The sequence below is a fragment of the Anopheles funestus genome, chromosome 3RL, assembly GCF_943734845.2.
Source record: "Anopheles funestus chromosome 3RL, idAnoFuneDA-416_04, whole genome shotgun sequence".
NCBI lineage: Eukaryota > Metazoa > Arthropoda > Insecta > Diptera > Culicidae > Anopheles > Anopheles funestus.
The window spans coordinates 83,298,383-83,319,825 of NC_064599.1; the positions used below are offsets into that span (position 1 = coordinate 83,298,383).

General features: G+C 42.3%; 6 protein-coding genes and 1 non-coding gene across 7 annotated transcripts in view; 4 read left to right on the top strand and 3 right to left on the bottom strand.

The window, feature by feature from the left end:
- LOC125767467 (uncharacterized) overlaps positions 1 to 21,270 on the bottom strand; it is a 35,066-nt gene extending 13,796 nt beyond the window's left edge. Inside the window, exon 1 of the mRNA XM_049434072.1 lies at positions 21,155 to 21,270. The gene's annotated coding sequence lies outside the window, so the exon portion shown is untranslated. The remainder of the gene's footprint in view (positions 1 to 21,154) is intronic.
- On the top strand, positions 97 to 1,785 carry LOC125767494 (inactive peptidyl-prolyl cis-trans isomerase shutdown). Its single transcript, XM_049434117.1, has 2 exons — positions 97 to 276; positions 334 to 1,785. Exons 1-2 carry the CDS (start codon positions 236 to 238, stop codon positions 1,592 to 1,594), a joined length of 1,302 nt encoding a protein of 433 aa, XP_049290074.1. The 5' UTR covers positions 97 to 235; the 3' UTR covers positions 1,595 to 1,785.
- On the top strand, positions 1,959 to 6,840 carry LOC125767472 (cyclic nucleotide-gated cation channel beta-3). The gene is made up of 6 exons (XM_049434079.1): positions 1,959 to 3,469; positions 3,534 to 3,718; positions 3,796 to 4,181; positions 4,247 to 4,396; positions 4,464 to 4,548; positions 4,629 to 6,840. The coding sequence occupies exons 1-6, from the start codon at positions 2,502 to 2,504 to the stop codon at positions 5,912 to 5,914; spliced, it is 3,060 nt and encodes a 1,019-aa protein (XP_049290036.1). The 5' UTR covers positions 1,959 to 2,501; the 3' UTR covers positions 5,915 to 6,840.
- On the top strand, positions 7,190 to 8,290 carry LOC125767511 (uncharacterized). Its single transcript, XM_049434152.1, has 4 exons — positions 7,190 to 7,416; positions 7,498 to 7,554; positions 7,634 to 7,789; positions 8,101 to 8,290. Exons 1-4 carry the CDS (start codon positions 7,413 to 7,415, stop codon positions 8,208 to 8,210), a joined length of 327 nt encoding a protein of 108 aa, XP_049290109.1. The 5' UTR covers positions 7,190 to 7,412; the 3' UTR covers positions 8,211 to 8,290.
- LOC125767506 (uncharacterized) lies at positions 8,630 to 9,722 on the bottom strand. The gene has a single exon (XM_049434146.1). It carries the CDS (start codon positions 9,395 to 9,397, stop codon positions 8,789 to 8,791), a length of 609 nt encoding a protein of 202 aa, XP_049290103.1. The 5' UTR covers positions 9,398 to 9,722; the 3' UTR covers positions 8,630 to 8,788.
- Trnaf-gaa (transfer RNA phenylalanine (anticodon GAA)) lies at positions 10,550 to 10,622 on the bottom strand. The gene has a single exon. It is a non-coding gene; the product is annotated as a tRNA-Phe (tRNA).
- On the top strand, positions 18,222 to 21,223 carry LOC125767496 (outer dynein arm-docking complex subunit 4). Its single transcript, XM_049434129.1, has 6 exons — positions 18,222 to 18,245; positions 18,316 to 19,824; positions 19,886 to 19,977; positions 20,056 to 20,213; positions 20,296 to 20,539; positions 20,611 to 21,223. The coding sequence occupies exons 2-6, from the start codon at positions 19,523 to 19,525 to the stop codon at positions 20,985 to 20,987; spliced, it is 1,173 nt and encodes a 390-aa protein (XP_049290086.1). The 5' UTR covers positions 18,222 to 18,245; positions 18,316 to 19,522; the 3' UTR covers positions 20,988 to 21,223.
- Positions 21,271 to 21,443: the final 173 nt, after the last annotated feature.

Here is a 21,443-nt window from a genome sequence, read left to right on the forward strand (position 1 = left end):
TTACATGTATTCTATTGTTTTCTGAATTTGCAAGAAAGGGTCGTGAATTCAATTTAAGGAATCAACCCAAAAAAGTTCGCCGGTCCTGCTATAGTGACAGTAGCACAAAAGCAAACCGGCGTATTTTGACGGTTCCCAAATAATTGTTTACCTCAGCACATTTTCCCTTTATTCCAGTGAGAGAAATCATTTCTATAGAAGCACGCTGTAATCGCAAGCTGCATAGCGAAACACGATGGATACTGGAAATGTGTTGAAGGCACCGATAAATATGAGGTAAGTGTGGAAACCGAAGCTGACGTCGCTGTATTTATCATTTGCTTTATGTTCCAGCGACCTGCTTGACGGTGGAACCGAGTTCCAAATCGACACCGATTTTAATGACCATGAGGGCGATGAGTACTTCATCGAAGACGATTATGGCAGCGCGGACGAGGATGAGGAAAAGTTCAAACAGTTCCTAACTCCCTGGGACCGTACCTTCGAGGAGTTGCGTCAGGAAATGAAACCGATTAGCGACCAGATCTACAAACGCATTACGAAGGCGGGCGTCGGTGAGGAACTGCCGGACAATACAGAGGTAACAGTTGACTACAATGCATTCTTCGAAAAGGAGATGAAACCCTTCGATTCTTCGACGTTGCGTGACAAACCGTTCCGGATGGTGCTTGGATCGCACAATGTGCTGATTGGGTTTATGGAAGCTGTAAAGACGATGCGTGTTAGCGAGGAAGCACAGTTCCTGATCTCGTACCAGCTGCTGTACGGCGAGGTCGGATGTCCACCGCGCATTAAACCGAAGGCAGATGCGTTGTTTGTGATCAGAGTGATCAACGCCAGTCCCGCCGTAGATGGCGGTGCTTTAGCAAAGCTGACCGAAAACGAACGCCGATCGTATGAGATGGTAAAGGATAGAGTCTCACAAATCCGGCAGTACGCTAAGGACTGTTTTAAGCGCAATTTGATACAAAAAGCGATTGTCAAATATCTGGAAGCGGTCGATACGCTGCAGATGTGTCAGCTGAAGAACGAAGCTGAACAGGAGGAACAACAGAAAACGTTAATCGTCATATACACAAGCCTGGCTGTGTGTTACAATCATCGCGACCAGCCTAAAGATGCCTGTCGGATGGTGAACGCGTTGCGTAATCTGTGCGACGTTAGCAAAAACGCGAAAATCCTGTATCAAGAGGGAAAAGCGTTGATGAAAATTGGAGATTATGACCGCTCACGCAAGTGTTTGCTGGGTGCACAGAAATTGGAACCGCACGATGAAAACATTCAACGGACCTTGAAGGAGCTGAACGAATGTTCTTCAAAGCATCAGATTGAGGAGAAGAGAATTTGGACGCGTGCTTTCGGTTTGGTGACTAGCAAAGAGAAGGAAGAACCTAAAGAAGATACCACACTCGTAGAGGATATAAGGAAGTCGATGCAAGTGTTTCTGGACGACGAAAAGTGTAGTACGCTCTCACTGCCTGACCATTTCTCTGCGAAAGAGGTGTTGATTTTGGAGCGATTTGCAGACGAATTCAATCTGAAGCTGAACATTCAGATGCACAATAATAAGAAACATTACAAATTTCAAAAGTAACGCATAATTCGTCGGATAATGTGAAGGAACATCATTGCCAATATGTTTAACTTTTTGTTACTTCAAATACGATACTCGTTATTACATTCTAACGTTTCATGTACAATAACTTTTCACGAATATCTTTAAATGAAATATATATGAAGAAGATTTAATAAAGCGCTGTTAATGCAAATGTAATTAAACCAGAATGAACTATATACGTGTAATCCATACTGTGAGCTCGATGGAACTGAGAAAGAAATTATCAGTAAAGTCTCGAGAGCTTTAATTTTCCTATTCTACGTTTTAGGTGCGTTTCGGATTGATTTAACGCTTGAACATTGCACGCATTTCTTCCTCCCACTCTAAGTAAACAAACAAATGGCCACGTGCTGCGTTGTTCAATGGTTGCACTGTTTCGATTTCAAAACACGACGAATTGGCCGATCATGCGCACAACATGCTTCACATGTTTTGCGTAGAAAAATGTATCCTTTCTCTGTGGCAGTTCTCAACAGTCGGATAGGACACTGTGAGCAGGGTAAACGTCGCTTAGAAATCATATTTTCTTACCGTGTATAAATAGAGAAAACCACACACATTATATTTCGATATCGATTTTTCATTGTCGTTTGGTCTCCACGTAAAACGTTCGGTTCGAAATCTAAAAAAATAGTGCGATAATCGTTTCATTTTGCTAGAAACCTTCAAGGGATTAATTGATATTCCGCAGCAGTCGCATCGTTAATACCAACCCAGTATACGGTTGCATTCGGTAACTTGATGGCCATATAGAGTGTTATTACTTTCGTCACGGCCATCAACGTCCCTCACGGCACGACACAGACTGCAATATGGTGGGAGGTTTCGTTCAATGTAATTCTGATTAATCGCTTCTATCGTTAGTTGGTCTCAGTCGTTCACGATGTCCACCTCTGCACCATTGAGTGTCGAGCAGGTGAATCGTTCCCGTTCGGAGACAGTTCTCTCATTGGACGGCGGATGGCCACCAAGGTCACCTCCCCCATCCCTATCACCGTTTATTGGATGGCCGCGAAGCAATGGACATGGTCGGTTCGGATCCAGACCTGCTGTCCCGGGACTACCGGCCTGGATGAGTGGTTCAAGTGGTGCCCTGGCACGCGCCGGCAGCCGTGACGAGGTGAAGCTACACAAGAGTCTCGAAGAAATTTCGAAGGACATACGCGAGATTGAAGACTTTATCAGCGTGACCGAGGACATCTTAAGGCGTGAACGCGAACAGGATGAACAGGTGTCACTAAGGGAACGTCAGCGAAAAGCCGCCGAGCGCACTATGCAGCTCATTCGGAACAAATGTAGTCCCACGAAAAAGTGCTTCAATCGGGTCATCAAAACGCCGGACGGTCAGAAAAAAGTACTTCGCTCCCCGACCTACAAGGTGAACATTACGCAGAAACGGCGCATCAAATCGTTCAGCCCGAAAGGTGGCTACAAATCGAAGCTATACTTTCGCAATGGAAAAATTGGCTGCCAGGAGGCAGAAAATGCCGTTTCCAATTTGCGCAGTACGCACGAACTTGTCAAACGGATTATTAACGATGAGAGCAACATGCTGGTGAAGTTGGAACATCAGCACTACTCGACCGGTGAACACGATGGGCTTGATTCCCGATCCAGCTCAGTGGATACACCGGTGGAGAGTTTACAGATGTGCGTGACGGAATCGGCCGGCACATCGTTGTGCGAAGATGAATCATCTCCACCACCGGTACCGACAATGTCCAGTGACGTGCCAAATACCTCACTGGAGATCAATGGTAGCGAAAAACCTCGATTGGATGATAATTTTCAGCACATCGAGAATGCTAATGGAACGTCCATAGAACCAATGGAAGATAGACGAAATTCTGCGTGAGTATAAGGAAGGATTTTACATGCTTTCTGGTTGTAACTCGGTTCTGTTCTCCCCCAACAGAAGTCCCACGGAGATGATGCCAACGAACGGAAACGATTTTGTTGCCGTCCGATTGCGGCATTTGGCTAACCGGTTCTCGGAGCGTACTAGAAAGATGCGCAGCAAGCTTGAAATTCCTCCCACACCGTCCAGCAGTGCCAGTGCTCCTTCAACGGCTCCTTCCACACAAAAGCACAACGTAAACCGTAAGCAATCATCTAATCAATTTAATCTGTTCAGAAGGACTCCGTGTGTTTAACAATGTATTCCTTCCTCCAACTAGAACGGACGATACAAAACTCCGCCTTAACGCTTCAATCAGCAACTGAGACACCAGGCTGTAGCCATTACCTGTTTTGCCCAATCTTCTGTTGCGGTGGTCGGAGCGATAATGTGCTTGATCCTCAAGGAAAGTTCTACATTGCCTGGCTGTTTATCGTGTCACTTTCGTTCCTGTACAATGCGTGGGTCATACCGCTGCGATCTTCGTTCCCCTATCAAACACCCGAAAATACCAAATATTGGATCGCGATGGACATATGTGCAGATGTCATCTATCTACTCGATATACTATTTGTTAAGCATCGCTTAATGTACCTCTATGAAGGATTCTGGGTGAAGGACAAGAATCTCACTCGTAAGAATTACATGCGTAAGCTACAGTTTAAGGTTAGACGACGATCACTGGCCCACTTTGCAAAGTGTAGTACATACTGAAACTCTATCCTTTTCAGATGGATCTGTTAGCTTTGGTGCCGTTGGATTTGTTGTATCTTCGCTTCGGAACCGAACATGTGGTTTTTCGTGCACCGCGTCTACTGAAGATACAAAGTTTTTGGGAGTTTTTTAAGCTAATCGATCGTGTTATTTCCTCACCACATATTGTGAGTGGTCAAATGGCTTTAATCGGCAATCGGTTTTCAATAGCTTCTAACCAATTATTCATTTCAGATACGTGTGGTGAAGACGCTGACCTACATGTTGTATATGATACATCTGACAGCGTGTGCATATTATGCGTACAGTGCCTATCAAGGTACCTATCAGTCGAGATACTCCGTTTCTATACGTGAACGAACCCCAATAACGGATCTGTTGCTATCCTTCTCTCCTTAGGACTCGGTTCCAACCGTTGGGTATTCAACAACAAGGGACACGCATATGTACGCTGCTTCGCATTCGCTACCAAAACGGCCACCTCCATTGGCAAAAACCCGAAACCAGAGAAGGAGGGTGAACTGATGTTCATGACGGCCGCCTGGCTGATGGGTGTGTTCGTGTTCGCGCTGCTTATCGGTCAGATACGAGACATTATTGCGACCGCGACACGTTCCAAGTCCGAGTACAAGCAGCTGGTCGATGAAACATTGGAATACATGCGTCGACTTAACCTGCCGACCGATCTGCAGCGACGCGTAAAGATGTGGTTTACCTTCACTTGGGAGCAGCAGAAGTGCTTGGACGAGACGCACATTATGGATGCGTTGCCGGCAAATCTGAAGACCGATATTGCTATATCGGTTCACATACAAACACTCTCCAAAGTGCAGCTGTTTGCTGACTGTGAGGAAGCGCTGTTGCGTGAACTCGTGTTAAAGTTACGCTCGGTCACCTTTTTGCCTGGGGATTACGTATGCCGGAAGGGTGAGGTCGGCAAGGAGATGTACATCGTGAAGACAGGCCAGGTACAGGTGATGGGTGGTCCTCGGAACGACGTAGTGCTAGCGACACTCTACGAAGGTTCCGTGTTCGGTGAGATCAGTCTGCTGGCAATAAACGGTGCGGAAGGAAACCGTCGAACCGCGGACGTACGATCGAAAGGATTCTCTAACCTGTTCGTGCTCTCTAAATCGGATCTAAACGAAGCGATCGTGTACTACCCGAACGCACAGGCCATCCTGAAGAAGCGTGCCAAGAGTTTGATGCGTAAGAATGCTGCTCGTGAAAAGGCCGAATCGCAGCAGAGCATCGACACGAAGGATAGTGAAGCGGATGTTGTTATCCGGAACCCGCAGGATCCAACCTCCCCGAAGCTGCTAAAAACGGTCATCCAAGCGTTGCCTCAAGAGTCCGCCGCCGTACAGTTGCTGATGCAAGGTTTTAAAATGATCGATCCAATGACGGACGAGCCGGAGCAACAAAGTGCCGGAACTGACGAGAAGAGCGGTGAACCAGATCGTGAAGAAACGGGTTCGATATGCAGTATGGAGATTAGACATACGACCGAAGTGCAGATTGAAAACGAGAAGAATGTCGAATTGCCGTGTGATTTGGTGTACAGCATCAAGAAAGAACTGATGGAGAACAATAGCTACATCAATCTAACCGATGCGGAAAAGTACAAATTGCTGCACGAGCTTTCAAAGGATGAATACGACAGTCAGGAAAAATCACCAGTTTAATTCGCCACATGTGTAGCAATCAGCAGGACCGGGTTCAAATCCCATCCGTCGCAAGGTCTGACTATCCAGCTACGTGGTAAAAATAAATCTAGTAAGCCAGAAATGGCCGGCGTGACCTGTAAGGTCGTTAAAGCCAAGAAGAGAGAGAGTAGCAATCAGCAATGTGACAATGTTTGTGCACGATGTGCAATAACCGTTTTCCTTATATTACGACTGCTTTAAATATGATGATCTTCGTAGACGAGCTGCTAAAGTTGTTTACAGCACTTTAAGTAATATTGTGAATTAAAATCATTTTCATATTTCTGTTTAATGACTTTTATGTCCACTGCTTTTTTACATTAAAGCTAAATAATTTCCAGTGTATTGAAAAAAAGTGTGAGGAGCGTTAGAGTTCAAGGCATCTTACAGCCAACGGGTGTCATATCTGCCTTTAATAACATCACCAATCACACGGTTAGTGGAAACATGCTCCACTACGCAATTCCGTGTCGCTCGCCAGACAGAGGTTGGACGTTTTGCGTATCGTAATATCCAATGCTAAGCCATCATTCGCCCGTGCACGTCGCGTGCATACTGCAGGAAAATAAATTAGCGCCACCTTGTTGTTATGGGAGTGAGATGCTTTGGCAAGGTAAGGCTATGGAAACGTGATCGACGGATGGCCAATATCAACGATGGAATCTATACAATTACGATGCCTTTGGGGGGAATATGGTTGGCATTTAGAAACATGATCGCTAGCGGAAGTGATTCGCGCATACACAGTTGATCATGATTGATAAACTTTTTAAAGTCGCTTTTTCACATTTACCAAAGGTAAACCTGGTAGTGATAATTGTTAGAATTCGTGTTCGATGTACATCGTTGTACCACAACTCGCTGTCTAAATGATTTATGAATAAACTTCATTACAAAAAGGACAAGATGGAAACAAAGGTACAGGAATTGAGAAATATATTCTTCCCATTAACAGAAAATCCCTTCAGAACCGATAGATCACGTTGGATGGAACCAGTTTTCGATCGTTTACGAGCCGGATCGTTTACAGGTAACGTAGGCGCTTGGTAAAAGAGGGATCATTTATTACAAACGTATCGTTTCGCACTGTGGAGAAGGACATCAAAACACAGTTGAACATATGGACAGTAAAAGTAAATAAGAATTTGAATATTCACAGTGCTCATAAAATAATATCACCGTCAGATGCAAATGCCCTTGGGAACCTTTTTTTTATAAATTTCAGTATGATTATAAGTGGTTGTTAGTGCTGTTTTGACCGTCTGTGAACAACCTGTCCCACAGTGAGGTTTTACAGCCTGGAACTCGTTGGGGTGGGAGAAGTTTTAAATATACCATTACAAGTTATCTCCACGCGTCTTGAGACTTGTCCCGATCAGTTCATCTTCTAACGTCCATCAAGAGTGACGCGTTAACGTAACAATACACCCATCGTACAGCCGTTTTTTGATCAACAACTTTAAACATTTATATCATCATGGGTACGCTACAAAGTTATAATATGAAGGGATTTCTAGGTAGCCGCTTGAACTGTATTTTTAATTGTATACTTTCCTTGATAGCTAAACTCGCTGTAGTTGCCCTGGCCCTGGCGCTGTGTGTCGTCATCGTGAGCGCTGGTAAGCAAATTCAGATTGTGTTCGAAGGGCTTCAAATCTATTTACAACCGGTCCTTGTGCAACATGTTTCCCCAAACAGCTGGAGATGAGTGTCCACTAGCTTCCAAAGTGGGATCCTGCTCACCAACCTGTCTGACCGATCGCGATTGTGCTGATATCGGTGGCAAATGCTGTGCTAATGCCTGCAATCGCAAATCCTGCGTCGAACGCAGCAAACTGAAGCAGGGCGACAAGTGTAAGTAATCAAATCGACGGCCTACATTCAGTCAGTCCCGTCGTTTGGTCGTGCGGAATTTGAGCCGTATTGATAAGCCGCTTTCGGCACGATTAACCGAAGTTGACGATATTGACCGTTTTGTTGAAACCTGGTAGAGTATACATCACTATTATTGGCATTTTAAATTATCTGCTTAAGTTTAGTTCTTCAATATTCAACCTCATTAATTACGATTGGCGGACTGTATTTCATTAATTTTTTAACGGTTCATTACGTTGTTTTTGGTTATTTGTCGTGTTTTTTTTCTCTTAATATATGGCCCACTGCAGATAGCGCTGGTTCCGGTTCCGGATCGTACTGTGGCAGCACCAAGTGCAACTCGTTCGAGAAGTGTGGTACCGATCCAGCCACCAAGCGCCAGAAGTGTATTCGTGCGTGATGAGCAAAATGGACGTAGGAAACTATGTTTATTATCTAAAAAAATGTTTTTGCAATAAACCATTTATCTTGTGCATTGTACATTACAAGTCGAGTCGCTTTACTTGCTGGTGTTTTGATCCAGAAATACAAACAGAATCGTAAAACATGCGGTTCATACCAAACCATTAGCCAAATTTTTGAGGTTTGAAATGAAACACCTAAAAACTTCCCGTATAAGAACTATAAAGCAAATATGGCAGCAGTTTGCTTCCCAGCTTTGCCTTAATTATTCATTGTCTTGCATGAAAGCATTTTGAATATCTGTACACACTTTGATATCGATCAAGCAGAACACTGGATGTGAGTATTTTAATGTTCTGTAAATACTTTAATTTTTTTTTCTTAAACAATTCAAACTTTGTCGTGCCATACTCGATCTTCAGCTCAAATCGTTTTTTTATATTTTTGATAAAACTGAACACTGTCGTTCAACACCCGTTGGAGGGCATCTGATTTGATCATAAATAACATGTGATTTTTTATTGCATGACATTAACCGGACCGAATGCAGGAAATAACAGCGAAAAAATAATTCCTTCACTTTTCATTCTCCTCTTCATCCGATTCAGTTTCATCCTTCTCTGGCTGTTCTTCTTCCGATGAACCCACTGCTTCCTCCGACGCCGGCACTACCTTGCGCTTCGGTTTGGCAATATCATCGGCAGTGATTGAGTACGACCCGGTTAATGAAGATGAGACATCAGCCTTTCCATTCGGATCGATCTGCGGTCCATTACCGATCGGGATGTTAAGCTCCTTCACTACACGGTAACCCTTATCGTCGGCCTCGTAGTGAACGGTACGCTTGAAGAATCCGTCACTGTACGAGTACATGCCCTTCAGCGAGAGTCCGTTCCGTTCCTCTTTGCGCATGATCGTATGATCGTTGATCGTATCATTCACGGACGTGTCATACGCGTATTGTGCGGATTTGGCCTGAATCTTCTCCAACGACTCTTCGCTAGCTTCCGGCGATGCAGCTTCGTTGGATGTTGCCACTCCTTGAGGTTTCGTCTTATCCGGTTCCGGTATGGCCAAACGTGGCTTTGTGAAAGGGAACTTTTTCTGCGGAGCACTGTTTACTGCGGTGGCAACCAGTATCAAGCACACCACGTAGGTGACACTGCGCGCTGTCGATGGCACCATCGTATCTGTTACAATCGGCACACAAAACACTTTGGGCAAAAGTTCTTGCTGGAGATGATATTCGCCAAACGGCAGTCAAACTGGAACTAACTTTGCCATTTTTCCGGACTGACCTATTTATAATGCATCTTTTGTTGCAGAATACCGGATAATGCCGGCGAGCAGGTTTTCCTTCCTCGAAGCGCCAATCTTCGGTAGTGTTAACCTGTTTTGGGGCAGCAGAACAAGTTTCACTTTCTGTGTCCGCGGGCACCCGCAAGAACGCAAGAATACGTACGACTGGTTCGATGAACCAGCTCTGACGGGGCACATTGGCGTTTTCCGACCCGGTCTGACCCAAGACATCGTCGGTTAGGACGGCTCATCTACGGCGGTCTCGGTCGAGGTCATCTACCGTTTCGTCCCCATCACGCCGTAGACGGGAAGATAACAACCACTTGGCACAGCCGAGAGGCTGAGTAGATTATTCTCACCATCTCCGCGAAGAAGTTGCGCATAATAATGTGGAATGGTGATCGCTAGTGGCATAAATTATACTGTTCCCCGGATGAGTAAGGTATGCACAAGAAGAGTCTTCCATTCCATCTGATAGGTAAACGATGGATATTTAACAATCAGTTCGATTGGAACACGTCCTAGTATACCCATTAATGCATAGAAATTTGGGGTTGTGTTTTTTTTCTTCCCATCAACCTGACCCTTGATCTTCACCTTTTGCATTCCTTTTTGGGGCAATTTTAAATGGCATCGTTATGGACGTGGGCGACAGTGTGAACTATGCAGGCAGAAGATGGTATTAGCTAGCATATAAATCGTGGTTAATAGGATTCAGTCGAGATATTTAGTAACTCGTCGGGGATCTGCAGGTGCTGAAAAGATTGCAATGGCACGGCTGAATCGCAAGGTTGCTTACTCGATACATATTTGTATCATGAAGCAAAATGCAGTCAACACTCTGCACATGCCAATTATCAGTAATTCAATTATGCCTTTAATAAGGACATGGTTCAATGGTAATGAATATTCAAAAAAATATGTAAATTTTTCGGTATATGCTTCTCCTCTCGCACAGACACCACACCAATTATGCACGAGAGGCGCAGGTGCATAATTAAAGAGACATTTTGCTAAAGATCTTTCTTTTTAAGCATTTGCCGAAACCCGGGATTGAACCGGGGACCTTTAGATCTTCAGTCTAACGCTCTCCCAACTGAGCTATTTCGGCTGGATAATTATGCCACTTAACGAACTGGTTTACATGAGCATGGTTGCCGCTCATAATGTTATAAAAGAAATGATTATGCATAGGACAGCAACTCCTTGCGTTGCATGCTGATACCGACATTAACACCATCATGTCATTATCAGTGCAGTCGATGCTTACCTACTAGTTTGTTTTAACGATCTTTCTTTTCACAACACGTCACGATTGCACAATGCCACACACAGAGAGTTATGTTTCAATGAGGAAAAGGGATTTGAACCAACGATTATGCTCGATTCCTCCACATTTAACCCTTGAACGTGCACTGATCTGTAGAAAATGTCCTGCGCTATTTTCACAGATGTTCTAGAAAAGGACGCTTTATTTACAAATATCATTGCAATTTGTAGTTACGATGTCCATGAACAGAACTGGAACATAAACAGTGCGTTCTATAGACATCGTGCTTATTATCAGCACTGTTGATGCAAGGGTTTATTGTTGCAGGCTGCTATTTCCATCCATCTGTTCCAAATTGCGTTCGAACGAGGCGTCGTCCTTGACATCGCGCTTTAGCATACTGTTGATTTTTGCCGTTTCTTTTTTTTGCTCCGCATTCTTGCTGCCCTGGGCTGTTCAAATTTAAACTTCAAGTTTACGAACACATCCACTCAATCGTACGGGATGTTTGAGGGTTAAGTCCGTGACTTTCAACTTCAATTCTGCGATTGGAGGTCACTTGTTACCCCGTCACTACATGCTTAGCAATTGTCGCGTTTGCGAACGCTTTTCCAAATTTTTATATTTTTTCAAACAGGGTATGGAACTTGGTTCCTCGAATAACTTCTGGCACAGACATCTGAGGGCATGGCCGTCCAAGAAGAAAATGTAGTCATTGGTGCCATCTATCGACCACAGGTTAAAGATTGGCGATCCGTTGGATACCGACCGAGTTATAGGCAAAAGTTGGTGCAAAAATGAGGAAAATTTTCATTTTTTTTTAATTATTTGATTTTTTTATTATTTTTCACTCTTTTTTTTATTTCAAGCATCATTTGAGTGAAAAGAAACTCATTGCAACCCATTGGCATTAAAATAAAACAATTTAATTTTTCTTGCAAAATTTCCCAAAAAAATCGTAAGGGGTAAGCCTTATGAAATTTTCGAGTGGAAATTTTTGTTGAAATTTTTGTCTGATTTTTTATTCTTTTTTTAATTTAAAGCATTATTTGAGTGAAAAGAAACTTATTGCAACAAATTCGGAATAAAATATATCACATTTAAAAATTTTGCTGAATTGCAGAAAAATGAGGAAAATTTTACATTTTCTCAAACAGGGTAAGGAACATGGTTCCTCGCATAACTTCTGGCACAGACATCTGAGGGCATGGCCGTCCAAGAAGAAAATGTAGCCATTGGTGCCATCTATCGATCACAGGTTAAAGATTGGCGATCCGTTGGATACCGACCGAGTTATAGGCAAAACTTGGCGCAAAAATGAGGAAAATTTTACATTTTCTCAAACAGGGTATGGAACTTGGTTCCTCGAATAACTTCTGGCACAGACATCTGAGGCCATGGCCGTCCAAGAAGAAAATGTAGCCATTGGTGCCATCTATCGACCACAGGTTAAAGATTGGCGATCCGTTGGATACCGACCGACTTATAGGCAAAACTTGGCGCAAAAATGAGGAAAATTTTACATTTTCTCAAACAGGGTAAGAAACTTGGTTCCTCGCTTAACTTCTGGCACAGGCATCTGAGGGCATGGCTGTCCAAGAAGAAAATGTAGCCATTGGTGCCATCTGTCGACCACAGGTTAAAGATTGGCGATCCGTTGGATACCGACCGAGTTATAGCCAAAACTTGGCGCAAAAATGAGCCTTATAAAATTTTTGTAATTTTTAATTTTTTTTATTTTTTTATAATTTTTTATTCTGTTTTTTATTTAAAGCATTATTTGAGTGAAAACAAACTTTTTTGAACCAATTGGCATTAAAATAAATCAATTTTATTTTTTTGCAAAATTTCTCAAAAAAATGGCAAGGGGTAAGCCTTATGAAATTTTCGAGTGGAAAATTTTTTTGAAATTTTTTTCTGATTTTTTATTCTTTTTTTAATTTAAAGCATTATTTGAGTGAAAAGAAACTTATTGCAACCAATTCGCATTAAAATAAATCAATTTTTAAATTTTTTTGAAATTTCCCAAAAAAAAGCCTTAGGAAATTTTCATATTTTTAGAATTTTTTATTTTTTGTTATTTTTGATTCATACTTTAAACCCGATTGGAAAATCAACAATTGCATCTTGCATGCAAGAAGACGCGGACAAACTGCGGTTCGGATAAACCGTTTAATTCGTGGCTAGCGATAAAGCAGACAAAAATCTTCTTCAAGACATTTAAAAAGCAATAAAGGATAAATTTACGTTTCACACCCGCCCTTAATCGCGTTTGAAGCGTTTGAAAACTCCGTTGAAGTTCTTGTGTCATGCGTTTTCTCCTTGCCTAACAAAGCCGCATAACTTATTTAGCCTGCAAAACTATAGAACGTTCCCTTTCTTTACCTACTTGGTATGGCCACACAGAGCAGGTTGTCGAAAGTGGAAACTTTGACTATAAGCTTCGAAATGGAGAGTCCTCACAACCGTACACCCTCGTCCGGGCCACACGCCACTCCATTATTTTCATGTTTCTTGCACTCTGCCGTGCTCGGTTCCCACTAAACTTGGCCATAATTTCCAAACAGACTACCAACCGTACGGAGTCCTACCGAACCCGTTTGCATGCCAAGCGATTGACTGGGTAATGAAAATTATAAACTTTTTCGTCTGATGAATTCCCCAGTTTTACGTTGCTAAACGATCGGAATGGAAGGTGGGCGACGAAATTACCTCCCTCCAACCCCCCACCTATCATGTCATTCCGCATCTTCTCCTGCAGGAGTCCTGTGTTCGACGCCGTCCTTCGTGGTTTAGCATTATTATCGGGTTTAGTCTGCCCGTGTTGAAATTATATTTGTCTAATCAATATTGGACCAAAATGAATTTCACCTCCCCCTCTTGTAGATCCTTGTGTGCCTGATTTTGGTACTATACCGTAGATATCCCAGTTCTGGAAGCCACAGAAGATGTTCCAGTTTTTTTTTACCTTTCTATTTAGAAATTATGGACTTGCTAAAAGTTGTTCAGTTTATCACAACTAGTACAACTTTCGGGGGTATGCGATTCATACCGGCCTGAAGCTGGTGGCACAACAAGTTTCAATCACAAGGATGGGAACAATAACAACTTAACCCTTATTGTAACAACAACAAAATATCGTGTATGGTAAGCAACGAAACGACCGAACAACGATTCGGCGGCACGTGTTGTAGCACGTTACTACAAGTCAGTCACTCAGTCAGAAATTTCGGTCGGAAGTCGTTCCTCTCGGCTGGTCGTCGGTAGTAAGCATACCCACTACTGCCGCGGCCCCTAGTGATCCGAAACCGCGAGCCGAAAGTTGTGGCGAAAGTCAGTACCTTCCCAAACTGCGTATGCGTCGGACATGGTGAGAAATATTAGGAGTAACGATTCGATCGATGTTTGGTGTTTGGTTTGGTGAAATGCTATCGTTTCATGTGAACTGAAAAGTGTCCATACATGTGGTGCCACTAATAATTAGTGAAATAAATTAAATTGTCTTTAAAATTATGGTATTAGTAAATTGAAGTGAAGTGAGTGAAATATATGGAAATATTCAAAGTGTTTACAATCGAACAGTTCTTCGAATTGTTAAACAAAACATGTGATAAATTCAAATTGTGCCGTGATTTGTAAACGACAGCTAAATAAAGCATCAGAATTGCTATTCCAAACCGACGCAAAAGATACATAACACTCTCGAAATGAAGTCTTCAACCTGTTAGTGGAATCCTGCCTCAGCTACTATAGTTACCTTTCCGTCGCAGGACTTGCCAAACGGTAACGTAACATATACATTTTATTACACCCTAGGTACTAAGTTTGCCCACACTACTGGCATGTGCCTGCAGGTGAGACAGGTGTGAATCGAAAAACATGCAGTTTGGTGCAGATATGATATCTGCTATGGCCACAGTAATGCCAATTCCAATTCTACGAGCTAATATACGTTGCGTGCCGGTTGTTCTACTCCTTCTTTATCGTTGTTTTTTTGGGGTTGATGTTACGTCGTGTCGGCGCACATGTGTCCGACCGGGTATGCGTGTCATATTGGTAACGAATTCGATGATTTACTGATTGGATAATAGGCAACGTTTGTGGCAGCTATATCCTGCGGTCGTAACTGTCTATTAGCGGTTGGCGTTGGTAAACTGCCGATTACTGCTGTTGCGATTGATGAAAGCATAATTTAAACATAATAGGAGATATCCATTTTATAGAAATCTTTCGTGACGGATAAGTTTGATGGGGTTGAAGATGTTGAGTCTATTAGTCAGGGATACTGGATCATCTGGAAGATATGATCGTCCGGGATCCGAGAAGTACCTGTGACAAGAACTTCTATTCGTGATCAAATCAACAAGCTTGCCGCGTTTATTGATTCATGCCCAATTTTTTCGTTGGCATCGTTGGCATTTAAATCATTACCACCAGCAGTTTGGGTGGGTTTAATATGTCTAACATAATCGAAACGTTTGCCCTTACCTAACCAACTATACGAGAACGATGGACTAAATTTCACTTTCTGTACGATTTTGATGTCTTCATCGATTTACTAGTTTATTCCATCCTAATGGAATCAAATGTACCCCCTTTTAAGGTTATTCTGCTGTTCTGGAGCCAAACATACCTCCGAACTTTAACCTTAGAATAATTATTCTTCGCAAATCCTTATCTAATTGCTTGCCCGCCATTATTATTATTATTCATCGATAATCGATCGACGGAATGACGAAACCATTTTAAGGAACAAGTTACGCTTTTTCCAAAACAACAAGTTTCAGAACAAAAAAAATAAATGATATGCTGTCATGACTTGATAATTTTCTGAACTTTCGGCAGCGTTTCGGTTGTGTATATACCAATCCGTTGGAACAACAGCACCATTACCAATGTGCACCATGATAACGCGATAATGAAGGGATAAAAATAAATTCCTAATACCTTGATTCCTTTCGATCTTTCTGTTTGTGTTCCATTTGGGTCCACTGCTAAATGTATTGGTGGGTAATACCGCACAACGGAACGTTTCGAAAAACTATTGAATATGATTTTTAGTTCAACGCGAGCTGTCGTTACGGTTAGAACTACTCCGGGGAGCAGTTTTGCCGCTCAAATAACAAACAATAAAAAAGTGTTTGGCACTCTATCACGAGTTTAAAATATTGCTCACCCTACGTGGTTTTATTATTCCACAAACAAAATCAAAACGGTGAAAGTTATTTAAAAAGTGTCTCCCATTTGATTGATTGTTGATTGCTACTATTCACTATCGCTGATTGATATAAACAACAGGATATAAAATGAATCGCCAGACATTTCGTGGTGGTATGGGCATGGTGAGTGAAGGGAGTTCTGCGGGACTCCAAATAACATTTTAATTGAATAGTTTATTATTTATCATATGTACACAATCTTAAGGTACTAAGCAATGTTAGTACAGCTAAAGACCTAAAGAATCCTTGACGGTAACATGGAAATACCCTACTTTGAGGGCAAACGGATAAAATTTGCAATCAAGAGCATTCCTTCAGGAGTTTATGTTTCTTCCACATTCCGAAAGTTACAGGTTACTGGTGCACGATTCGTGTGAAAAGAATTTCCAACCGTCAACGATTGCAACTCGATTTGTGCAATTGCAGTTTCCACTTCGTGCTGCTTAGTGTCATTAATAATTGTGTTATAGAGAAAACTGTGTTAAATTGTGCGATATTTGTATCCTTAACATGAGAAATACTAGTTTTAGTATAGCAGAATAATGCTATATATTTAAAACTAGGGTGTGTATTAAGGTACTAACATACTGTATATACTTTAATTGAAAATAATTATTGCGACCGATATGCTTGAAAACACGTGCATTGCTATTGTTTGAAAATGCACTCACCAGATCTGACGCAGAACGAATTCTATAACCAGTGCAAAAAAGTATAACATAAACAAAATTCACGCTCGAAATAAACACAAAAAGGGCGCCCTTCGAGTTCGCTCGTAAAACACTGAACCTTCGTATAAACCACATTCAATATGACATAAATCTAATAAGATAATCGATTTTATGTGTTTTGTGGTTGTTTTTGCATTTATTTCTCCTTCCGTGTAGTAGCGAACGCTTTGAAAGCTCCCGGTTGCGGGCGCCTGCCTTGCAAAACCAGCTGGCGTTTGTTGTTTCATCGTCTTTTGTTGACGAAGACGATTTTACCGGCACCGGCCGCATGTCGTCAGCGGGAAAAGATTTATGATGTTTCCTGGTCCACTTCGGAGCGTCCGCACCGACGACCAGCACGAATAAGCTTCAATTTCGTCAATAATTGAAAATTTTGTCACATGATAGCACATTGCTGCATAAACATATTTACTCAAGGTTGTCGTTTGTTATGCAATGTTGAATATATATAGTTAATTATGATAAATGAATAGGTTGAAAATAGTATGAATTCAATATGGCTTTGGCATATCCTACGCCGATATCGGTTGAAGAGGAGTAAATCGATTACGATCTGATCGAACATTCAATAATGAAATAAACTGAAAGGCTTCCATTCATGTTAACCTACCTCTATTTTTAAATTTCAGCAATCGCAGCGCACCAATCAACGAAAGATGAATAAACCAATGGGTAAAAAACGGCAGAAAGGATCGAAACCGGTAATCGATGAAATAGAAGTGGCGGGAAAGAATCTACGAGATGAAGCACTGAAGTATATGAAGGTAAGTTGAATAATTTATCTTGTAGCACAAACACGATTTGATCCTTACACTTTTCTGAAAGAGCCACTCAAAAAGCTTACACATCAAGGACAGAAATATATTGTTCATATATTCATATAACCATTCCAGGTGTCCTAAAACAATTTGAAATTACATTGTAAAAAGGATGTGGGCTTATCATACCTGTTGTAGGATCCATAACGATAAAATATGTACAAATATAAATAGAGAAGAACTGATCATAGAAGAGTGGATCTGCTCATTAATTCGAACAAAAAAATACAACAAAATCGAAAAAAAACCCGGATTAGGAGAAAGCGGAAAGCTTCGATGTCCTTGGAAAGCTTCACGTCCTTTCTTAGTTGTCATTTTGACGTATACGCGGCGCTAGTGTAGAGGTAGCAAAGTGGTCTTGCAACCGTCGTTTTTCCAACAACAGCGACAAAATTTAAATTTTCCACGTGTTCCGGGAATTTCGCACGTGTGTATGCAAGTCTGATTAGAAAAGATTGCTGTACAGTAGTGGTTGTGCGTGTAAAAACCACTCCGTCACATTTTTTCCTCGAAAAATCCGCCTCTACAGTCACCTCATTCCCTTCAAAATAAGAATGTTAGAAAAACGGTTCATTCTTCGATTCTGATTGCATCAACATAGTCTTTACATAACTATATACGAGTATTAAAAAAAAATAATTTTCTGTTCATTTTTAGGTCCGAAACTACACAAAAGCGTTGGGATTGTACGACCAGGTAAATACGTTTCTAGGTTGTTTCCCTTGTTTCCTTTTACGCACCACACTCCAGCACGAGCTATTTACAGATTCAGCCTGCTATACTGGCCAGAATTGTAGGGCACTAGCTGCATCTAACTTTTCCTTCCAATTCCATCGAATGGTAGCGGGCGAACTTATTTTTAATGAGGTATTCATTCATTCCTATGCGTGGTAGACTGTTAGGGAGTCCAGCCATAGCGTTAAATTTAGCATCAACAACTTGTTGCCGTGCATAATGTAAATTTGTCTTCATTTCTTTAACCGGAAGCAGCACTGGGCCACTCCATAAATCTGCGAAGGTGGCAAGCTAACACGTGGAGCTCCATGAGTTGTTTTATAGAAAAAACAGCCAAATTGCTAAAATAAATTTGCCTTTTAAATGTGTTTAATAAGTAATAAAAACACAAAATGGTTTTCCCTATTCTTTGTAAAAATTGTGTGACTTAAATGCTGGTTATATCTTTCGGTCACACACACGGATCGGATCGATTTGTGCTCACGATTGGTTCGGAAGGTCTCGAACTGCTGTTTCGTGTTGGCAATGTAGATTTTTTTTAGGTATTACTTTGTATTTCCTCTACATTTCCTATTCGTCGAAGCCTTTGACTGACATGCAACTTAAGGTTTCGCGTTTGGATTCCACCCACACTGTGCAATATTGTTTGCTGAGCCTATTTTGGTGTTTGGCAATGCCATTTCCAAACAGGCCCTTGGCTTTTCACGTGTCCCATAGAGAACGTACCCCTTTAGCATTCAGCTTATTTATTACTGTTGGATATTTGGCTCTAGCGTGTTGCCATCTTAACACCATCAAAGAACCTATCCTGACCCATTGACTACAGAGGAACTTTTGCTGTGTAGCACCCGTGCAAGCGTTCCTTTTATATGATGTACCGTGCAATTTTTACTATGTTTTATGACAAATCGATTATCAAGTGTTTGTTTCCATGACTCTCCGTCACCCCTGGAGGTGTGTGTGTATTTAGGAGTTTTGTGTAAGGTGATGGGTTTCACGCGATACGCGGTGAAGTGCCGGTACGTACATTCTCTGGGCTTTTCTCGTCTGCTGCTCGTTTATATCGGTCACATTCCAGTTTCAGCCGTGGTGCAAGACGTTCTAGTTCCGAAAGAGAAAGTTACCATTTTGGTTTGCGAAATTTCCTCGAATTCTGTGTGAAAACCTTCAGACTAAAACGGAATTTAAAGGCTTTTGTGGGTTTAGTAAAGTAATATTTGTGTCTACTGCAATCAAGAATGAGCAACGCAAAGACGGCCCTTGGAATATTAGGTGGAGAAGATGAGTTGTTGCAAAGCTTTGTACGTGTTGGTCTGAAAACGGACACGGACGATGATCAGCAGCAATCGAATGTAACATTCTCGGGTGGAGCGGGTGGTGGTGGAAGTGGCGCTGGTGCTGGCGGCACTGGTGCCAGTGGCCCACAGACGACCACCATCCAGCATCAGGCTAGCCAGGGCAAGCTGGATACGCATCTGATTCGCCAATTTTCCGATCATTGTTCGGATATGAGCGATAAAAATGCACCCAGAAAGTATCGGTGAGTGGCAGGGAACAATATGGAAATAATCACGTAATCATCGATACGTTCTTTCCTACAGAGATTTGTTCAACGAGCCAGTAGATGTGAAGAAACGACGATATTTTGATGAAGTGTACACCGACAAAGATCGTGCGGCTGCCGTTAGTATAGGCAAGTGGCGACAAACTGGCAATAGGCAGTATCTCCTAGGTTTATCCATGAACTAGCAACTGTGTTTTGTTGTTACAGGAAACTTTGATATCAAGCAAAACCTCATCAACAAACGACGCCAGGAACGTAACGAAGCGTTACAAACCGAGGAAGCCGAACCGGGTGCCATTTTGGCACTGGGGATGCGTGAGATTAAGAATGGAAATTTGGACAATGCCGTTCTCTTTATTTCTAAGGCACTATGCACATTTTACCACCTCTAACAAGCTACATAATATGATCTCAATGGAAGTACTGATGAAGCGTTATCCTTTTCAGGCTTTGGAAATGAACAACAATGATCAAAACGCCTTGGTTGCTAGAAGCCGATGTTTCCTCCAGCTTGGCGAACCGGCCAAAGCTTTACAGGATGCAGAAACAGCTCTCGTGCTAGACAAGAACAACATTCGGGCGATCTACCAGAAGGCGGAAGCTCTCTACTACTTGGGCCAGTTTGAGCATAGTTTGATGTTTTTTCATCGTGGCTTGCGTTTGCGTCCGGAGCTGGCTAGTTTCAGGCTTGGTAAGTAGCACATGTACTAGAACTCTTGACCCCCAAATCCTTGTAACCTGACCCTTGCACTATCGTTGCAGGTGTGCAGAAAACTCAGGAAGCGATCGAAAATACGATCGGTAACAACACCAAGAACCAGCCGCAGAAGAAACCGGCCAAGGTGGAGAAACCCAAGACTGCTAAACGGTATCAACTATCGCGGGATGAGCTGGAAAAGCGTGCTTCCCGACGGCTGCTGGGTGATTTGTACATCGACAAGGAATATCTGGAGAACCTGATCAAGCATCCCGATCTGCGCAAAGCAGACACAAACACGGAGGGCGTTTCAGAATACGCGAAGGATGCGATAAACTTCCTAAACAATAGGCAGGAGTTTTGGCGTCAACAAAAGCCTTGCACGAGCTTGAATGCAAAAAAAATTAACGGTGCAAACGGTATGCTTCCGCGTTGGTTGTAAGATTTGATAATGCGTTGTGGAATCGGCCTTTCCGATGTGGAAAACCGAAGAGCAATGCGGGGAGTAAACGTAACGAGACGAACCGTACACATGAAGGTTTATTCCGTTCGATTATACTGTTTCACGTAAGAATTTATTATGTTGCACTACTTGCTAGGGGTACTTACCGCTTGTAAACACTTTGTGATAAGCACATAGCACAATAAACGTTCATAAAACGAGTTCACGCCAAACAATCGAATCTTGCATAACGCGTCCTTTCACAATGAATCCTTCGCAAGCAAACGGATTTGCATATTGCAATTGGTGCGCATTATTGCTCAACCTTTCACTGATTGTTGTTACTAGCGACTATTATTCGGATATCACACAATTGAACAAGAAATAAACGCGAATATCGTGAATACACGTGGATTGCGGAGAGCTCACGCTACGATTGGGAAAACGAATTTGCTA

Coding starts and splice junctions, on each gene's coding strand:
- LOC125767494 (XM_049434117.1), top strand. CDS start 236: ATGGATACTGGAAATGTGTTGAAGGCACCGATAAATATGAG. Junction 277..333: donor AAGGCACCGATAAATATGAG/GTAAGTGTGGAA, acceptor TTTATGTTCCAG/CGACCTGCTTGACGGTGGAA.
- LOC125767472 (XM_049434079.1), top strand. CDS start 2,502: ATGTCCACCTCTGCACCATTGAGTGTCGAGCAGGTGAATCGTTCCCGT. Junction 4,397..4,463: donor TTATTTCCTCACCACATATT/GTGAGTGGTCAA, acceptor TATTCATTTCAG/ATACGTGTGGTGAAGACGCT. Junction 4,549..4,628: donor TGCGTACAGTGCCTATCAAG/GTACCTATCAGT, acceptor TTCTCTCCTTAG/GACTCGGTTCCAACCGTTGG.
- LOC125767511 (XM_049434152.1), top strand. Junction 7,555..7,633: donor TGTCGTCATCGTGAGCGCTG/GTAAGCAAATTC, acceptor TTCCCCAAACAG/CTGGAGATGAGTGTCCACTA. Junction 7,790..8,100: donor ACTGAAGCAGGGCGACAAGT/GTAAGTAATCAA, acceptor GGCCCACTGCAG/ATAGCGCTGGTTCCGGTTCC.
- LOC125767506 (XM_049434146.1), bottom strand. CDS start 9,397: ATGGTGCCATCGACAGCGCGCAGTGTCACCTACGTGGTGTGCTTGATA.
- LOC125767496 (XM_049434129.1), top strand. CDS start 19,523: ATGAGCAACGCAAAGACGGCCCTTGGAATATTAGGTGGAGAAGATGAG. Junction 19,978..20,055: donor TGCGGCTGCCGTTAGTATAG/GCAAGTGGCGAC, acceptor TTGTTGTTACAG/GAAACTTTGATATCAAGCAA. Junction 20,214..20,295: donor CCGTTCTCTTTATTTCTAAG/GCACTATGCACA, acceptor TATCCTTTTCAG/GCTTTGGAAATGAACAACAA.